Below are 7,110 nucleotides of genomic sequence, written 5' to 3' on the forward strand. Positions count from 1 at the left end.
TCGACCCACGAGTGCTCCACCTGTGGAAAGCTCTGACTGACAGACCAGCCCCCGAGGATGGGCAGTGATGGGTGTCTCCAACGAAATTGCTGAGCAGGCACAGCAGGAAACTCCCCCCAGTCAGGTTTTAAAGCCACTTTTAAGGCAGAATCAAGGCAATTAAAAGCATCAGCGATTTCCTCTCGGACGAAACATCCATTGGAGACCCTTTGGAATATTCACAGTACTTAAATACTGAACTTTCCCCCAAAAGACAGAAATGATTTTCACCTGCAGCTCCARCATTTCTCACCACMCATCCCTGGAAATTGGGATGAACAGCCTGGGGTTTGTGTAACCTCACTTGTGCGCCCCAAGGAGAATGTGGCTGGAGTTAAATTGGCCTTGGAACTGGTGGGTATTGACTGTGCTGTGCTGCTGAGAGCTCAGGAGCGAAGGTGGGGGTGTTTAATATGTTTCTGGATCTTTCTCATCGCTGCCGGGGCTGCACTGGTGAGACGTTCTTCAAAACTCTGTTCCCCAGCAAAGCCAGGCAGATGTTGCGGGTGGGACCTTCACAGGACTGATCTGGTCACTGCTCCTGCCTGGAAAGGGGGTGAAGCTCGGCAGATGGACATTACCAGCCATGGCTTTCCTCCCTGGAAACTCCTCCGAGTGCTCCAACTGCACCCACTCCTCGGAGCCCGTGAACATTTCCAAAGCTATCCTGCTGGGTGTTATTCTAGGGGGGCTGATAGTTTTTGGGGTTTTGGGCAATATCCTGGTTATCCTGTCCGTGGCCTGCCACAGGCACCTCCAGAGTGTCACCCACTACTACATCATCAACCTGGCCGTAGCCGACCTCCTGCTGACCTCCACCGTGCTGCCCTTCTCGGCCACCATGGAGATTTTGGGCTACTGGGCCTTCGGGAGGATCTTCTGCAACATCTGGGCGGCCGTGGACGTGCTCTGCTGYACCGCTTCCATCATGAGCCTGTGCATCATCTCCATCGACCGCTACATCGGCGTCAGCTACCCGCTGCGCTACCCCAGCATCGTGACCGAGAGGAGGGGCCTGCTGGCCCTGCTGTGCGTCTGGGCGCTGTCCCTGGTCATCTCCATCGGGCCCCTCTTCGGCTGGAAGGAGCCGGCCCCCGAGGACGAGACCATCTGCCAGATCACCGAGGAGCCGGGCTACGTGCTGTTCTCGGCGCTGGGCTCCTTCTACCTGCCCCTGGCCATCATCCTGGTCATGTACTGCCGCGTCTACGTGGTGGCCAAGCGCGAGAGCAAAGGGCTCAGCTCGGGGCTCAAAACCGAGAGGTCGCATTCCGAGGAGGTGACGCTGCGCATCCACCGCAAGAACGCGCCCGGCGCCGGCGGCTCCGCGCCCAGCGCCAAGAGCAAGCACCACTTCTCCGTGCGCCTGCTCAAGTTCTCCAGGGAGAAGAAAGCTGCCAAGACCCTGGGGATCGTCGTGGGATGCTTCGTTCTCTGCTGGCTCCCRTTTTTTGTGGTGATGCCGCTGGGTGAGTAGAGCCGAGCGCTGCGCGCGTYGCCGTGCTCGGGGATGGGTGCGATACAAAGTTTGTCTGATTTATTGTTTGATTTATTTTTTTTTCTTGATGGAAATTTCATTAGGAAATTTTATTCCTTAGTTTTGTTCTGATTCTAAAAGTGCTCCTCGCGGTTCCACCCGGTGGAACACAACTGCGATAACGCAGATCAGAGAAGTGTGGAGGGAATGATTTCCTCCCGCAAAGCTGCCAAAAAAACAAACTCTTGCTGCCACAAGGCAGGGAGCGTGAAAAAGACGCGAGGCTCGAACGAGACCAAGCGTCCCTGGTGATCASAAAYARAATTCTGGAAATGGGAAAAAATCTYRTACTTYTCACACASAGAAAATCCTCTTTGTGAGCAAGGGCAGAGAGTTCTGATGTCTCTGCTGCAGGAACAAGATCTTCAGGGGTTTGTGAGTTTATGTTTGCAGCCAGGTGACTTCAGTGTATAAAAGGTCAGGATTTGAAAGCATTCAGGGTAGAAGTTGCTGTTCACAGATCCCCTGGAGCGCTCATCATTCCATTGTAAGGAAAAAAAAAAATTAGTTTCCCATCAGGAAATTGGCCCTGTGAGATACCATAACTCCAAACAAAATTAATCTTTTTATCCAATTTTTCATATGACCAGTCAGGAGACGGCAGTGAGGATCCTTCCAGCTCATTTTATACTTCCCTGGTTTGCGTTTTTTTTCTGGGAACACGTTGAGCCCACTGGCCAAACACCGCCTCAGCCACCATGCTGGAGATGAATATTTATCCTCCACTTGTCATTCCAAAGGGGAGCAAAGCYGGGGATTTGTTCTGCTTTGCTGGAATATAAAGAAGTAATTAGAATTTTAATTAAACCTTGCTCGGTTACCTTTGATGCAGTTGCAGGGGTGTAAAAGCAGAATACTAATTTTGTACCTGTGGCTGAGGGTGAGGGACGTGGCTCTGCCATTCAGTACTGGGATTTTTCAGACGTGGAAACTAAAATCTGTGACTTGCTCAATTTCAGGGTTTTTCTCATGGAAAGGGCTTATGCTGTACAGGAAAAATAAAATCAGATTTTATGGAAGCTTTGGTTGGTAAGACAACAATATAGACAATTAGGAAAAGGAAAAACAGCCTTACCTTAATACAAAAAGAAAGATTTGGGGATTTTATTTCCCTTTTTCTTTTTTTAATCTGCTTTTTTCAACCTTGTAAATGAACTTTTCTACKTAACCTCTACTGGTTTTACCAAGATTTATCCAGACACACAAAAACCTGTTGCAAACGCTGTGAAAAACCCCAGAAATTCCAAATTTTTCTGCTCTTGGTCAATAGTGGGAAATGCTGGACTGGAGCTGTTTCCTAAGGAGGAGCCCTGGAGGGCCTGGCTCGTGCTGGCCAGGATGTCAGCACGTTGGAATGCTGCTTGCCAAGATGACTGAAACATACCCAAAAAGGCCTTGGGAGAACGCATTAAACTCACTTTTCATGTGCAAATGTGGTTGCCCGCACGGAGCTGTTGTTAATTAATTTGCTTTGGATTTAGGAAATCATCTGGGCTCCAGAATGGYTTTGCATCTTCCTTTGATCCCTTGTAAGGAAACTCTGGAGGTTTGTTTCCCTCTTTTTGGGGGCTTACTGGGTTATTTTTAAAGCAGATRTAATAAGGCTTTCAAAACCTATTTGCTGCTTTTGTTTAAAGACAAAAAAAAAAGGATTAAACAGGCAAGTGGTGCTAAAAAAATTCCTCAAAAAAGCCCAGGAGGCACATCTTGATGCAGAGCAAAGACAATGACCACTTTCAGGTCTGTCCTGCAGCCAGGTCCGGGTGGGATAGGGAAGGATCCTGACAGGATCTTGGAGCAGGGATYTGGCTGTTCCAGATGGATAAARTCCTTGTTGGAAATYCTGTGGAGCTCACAGCRTGCMTGGACTTYGTGCAGCTCTGCAGCTTTGTGGGGCAGAGCTGAAAATGGTCCCATGAACCAGCTCTGGAGGGATTTGACAGATGTGGTTTCAGGGTGGACTTGGATGGTTGAACTCAGTGATCCAAGAGGTCTTTTCCAACCCATAAATTCCTGCAATTCCATCGTCCAGCCCACTGCCCACGGACAGATCCCTCAAACTGCTCCACAAACCCTTCAGGCAGCTGWGCTCACCATTCCTTGCAGCAGAGCCTCCCCAAACCTTCACTCATCTCTCTGAGATCTTCAGCTTCTCCAAGATCTCCATTAACATCAGCTCTGAATGATCAGATCCAAGCAAGAAGCACAGGTTTATTGAGGTGCAAACCAGCAGGGGGTGGAAACCTTTTCTATGGGAAAGAGGGAGAGAAAGATCTCGAGAAAGGCACAATATCCACCTTGATATTTCCAGATGCTGCTGGAAATAACCTGAGAAACATCTGGAGTGTCCCTGTGGTCAGAAATTACCTGAACGGGGTGTGAAGGTGCCAGCTGCAGGCTGGGGGTTGGGTTTCATCCYAAAGAGTCCGTGCAAAGCCCTGCACCCCAAAAATCCAGCACAGCCCCTTCTCCCCTGGCCTGGTGTTTGTGGGATCATCCAGGGAATTATATCTTTGTTGCAGAAAACTCAGTGAGGTTAATATTCACTTTTCCTCTTCTTCTGAAGCATGAACTCACTGCTCACAAAACTTCTGTGACCACGAGCTTGTCAGAACTTTGATTTCCCCTGGAAGAAGCCAAGTTTTCGCTCCTGTGAGCAGAACCAAGCAGGGCTGGCATTGCTGACAGCCCTGTGGCCACCAGGTGACAAAAAACAACGAACCGGAGCCAGGGAAGGGCAGCTTGGAGCCCCTCTGGGTCTCCCCAGGAGGGTTGAGAGGAACAGTCTGGGTTTATCTGCAGCTYCTGGGCCAAGGGGGTTTGTGGGGAGAGGCTCAGGTGAGGCTCATGTGGGCARSCAGGGCTTGGGGGGCTCTGGGATTCACAATCACAACCCAAATTTCTGCTTTTTGTTCTCTTCCTGCATTTCCTAGAAAGGTACATCAGATATGTACAGAGACGTGGACAGATTAGGAGCACTCAGAGCTGGAAAGGCCCAGAAATCAGTGGAAGGCCCCAGTGATGGCAATTTTGGGGTTACAAGTGGCAGAATAGATATTTTCTGATATTCCTGTGACTGGAAGGCATTTTTGTGTTGTTCTGGGAACTCTTTAAAAGATTTCTTTTCAGCAACATAAAAGACAGTGCTTGGAAGTTGTTTTGAGGTGAAACGCACACAGAACTGGTGGAAGAAAGGGTTGGGGGTGTTGCAAAAATGATCCTGGGCTGGGATTGATGATTTATCTGAACGGTAAATCCCAAAGCTTGGCTTGTTGTCCCTTTTTGTGGTTTAACTCGGGGAGTGGGTGCTGCTTTCAGCAGCAGGAGGAAATAAAAAGAGAAAATCCGAGTCAGGAGGTCACAGGGGAAAACAAAAATCCTGAGCTGGGAAAAGGGCAGGAAGGGTTTTAGCATTTGTCAATCATCCTCTTGATGAAGAGAGCAAAAGAAGAATCTGCTGGAGGGTGTTTGTGTTTGCAGCAGAGGAGTAAATTGGCCTTGTGAGCTGACACAAACACTGGCAAGGGAATCCTCTCATCCTGCCTGCAGCTGCTTTCTAATCTTTATTTTGTGGTTATTTTTTTAAACTGGAGTCAAAGAGAGCCACTCTGCTTTCACCAGGCACAAACCAGCAGAATAAAGCGCATTTTTCCATCGCTGCCGTTGACACGAGGTGACCTCTCCGTGGGTCACGAGGCTCAGAGTAGCGACACACACCCGCACAAATCCCCACAGCAACATTTCAGCTTTTCCTCGGTGAGAAAGAGAAAAAAAAAAGAAATAAAAGTAAAAAAAAAAAACCCTTCTGGAGAACAGCTGAAAGAGAGGATTGATCTGTGTGGGTGAAGCCACTGAATGGTGTTGCCTTTGGCCAGTTTGGAATTCTGGGGCTGGCATGGTTAAAGGGATAAAAGGGATTTCCCTCGGTGTTTAATGGGATCCCGGGTGCTCAGCTCATTAGGGTGGAACACACCCTGAAAAAAATGAATTTTGTCCCATAAAACATCTGTACAATTTTATAGACCTCACAAATTATCAGATTATCAAATCTGCCCAGAATCCCCCAATCAGAAACTCAATAAATGCAGCAACGTCCCCCAATTCTAAAGAATCTCCCCGGACGGGGCCGGAGCCCAGAGAGAAGGTTCCAGAAAAGGTTGAACCCTCGAGTTTGGGACAGCCCAGGGCTCACTGGCCTCTGCTGGAGATGTTTGGGTTTTCTGACCAGCAGGACCCCAAAACTGAGCGGGAATATCACAAGAATTACAGGCATGTAGGCTGAGGGTACAAGGAATACATAAAGGGTACAGAAAATATCTAAAAGGGCATAAAAATATATAAAAGGGTACAGAAAATATCTAAAAGGGTATAAAAATATATTAAAGGGTAGAGAAAAAAATCTAAAACAGTATATAAAATATGTAAAAGGGTACAAAAAATATCTAGAAGTGTATATAAAATATATAAAAGGGTACAGAAAATGTATAAAAGGGTACAGAAAATATCTGAAAGGGTATAGGAAACATTTAAAGGGTACAGAAAATATCTAAAAGGGTACAAAAAATATCTAAATGGTACAGAAAATATATAAAAGGGTATAAAAATATATTAAAAGGTAGAGAAAAAAATCTAAAAGGGTATAGAAAATATCTAAAAGGGTATATAAAATATATAGAAGGGTTTTGGTTTTGGGGATTGTTTTGGGGATTTATTTGTTCATTTTTTGAGGGTGTTTTGTGTGGTTTTTGCTGGCTTTTTCGGTTTTGGGGTTTTGTTTTAGGGTGTTTTTGTTTTCTTTTTTTAATTTTAAAAGTCAAACTACAGTTTTATTGCAAGTGAATGACTTCAAGAGCGAGGGCATGGGGGCAAATATCAAACATCTCAAAAATGTCAGCAGCGGGCTCCAGACCCATCCTACAGCAGTGACAGCTTGGGGGCTGGGATTGGAGTGAAAATCACACCCATTTATACAAAAAAATGGGATTTTTTTGGGTCTACACCCAAAACCTCAGTTCACCTTCCCATGGCTTTTTATCGKCTTTCTAAATCTGCAGCTGCCCGCAGCGAATCTGGAAATAGTTTCTTACTGAGACYTTGGCCAGAAATATCGTCCTGAGCGGGTACGATACGGGACAGAGCATAAATTAATCCTGAAAAAACCCAAATTTCCAGAGCGGCGTTCCCAGCCCGAGCCGTTCCTGCTGCCYGACCCTTCCACCTCCCACCTGTGCCCAAACCCCCAGTTCACGTTTTATTTTTTTTTTTTGAGGGAAAACAAACTCGCTGCTCTTTCTGTGTGTTTTTTATGGATCAGGAAGAGCCAGCACAAAGTTTCTTTTAATTTTCCTCCTGGAACGGCCACGATATTCCAAACCTTGGGCAGGCCCAGCGGGAATTCCCAGAGCAGGAATTCCTCCCGTCCCCATTTTCTGTTTGTGTTGGGTTGTGCAGGGTCCAGGAGCGTTTCCTGCTGCCCAAGGGSTCCTTGATCCCGTTTTTTGGTTCCCTAAGGAAATGTTTCCCATAAAGGAGGA

At 47.1% G+C, this 7,110-nt stretch overlaps 1 protein-coding gene across 1 annotated transcript in view; it reads left to right on the forward strand.

Annotated features, from left to right (window-relative positions):
- Nucleotides 1–348: 348 nt before the first annotated feature.
- ADRA1A (adrenoceptor alpha 1A) overlaps nt 349–7,110 on the forward strand; it is a 15,282-nt gene continuing 8,520 nt past the window's right edge. Inside the window, exon 1 of the mRNA XM_057384735.1 lies at nt 349–1,508. Coding sequence (XP_057240718.1) covers nt 626–1,508 — 883 coding nt within the window. The 5' untranslated portion in view covers nt 349–625. The remainder of the gene's footprint in view (nt 1,509–7,110) is intronic.

Source organism: Malurus melanocephalus, unplaced genomic scaffold (assembly GCF_030028575.1).
Source record: "Malurus melanocephalus ecotype Western Australia unplaced genomic scaffold, MMel_1.1 scaffold_741, whole genome shotgun sequence".
Taxonomy (NCBI): domain Eukaryota; kingdom Metazoa; phylum Chordata; class Aves; order Passeriformes; family Maluridae; genus Malurus; species Malurus melanocephalus.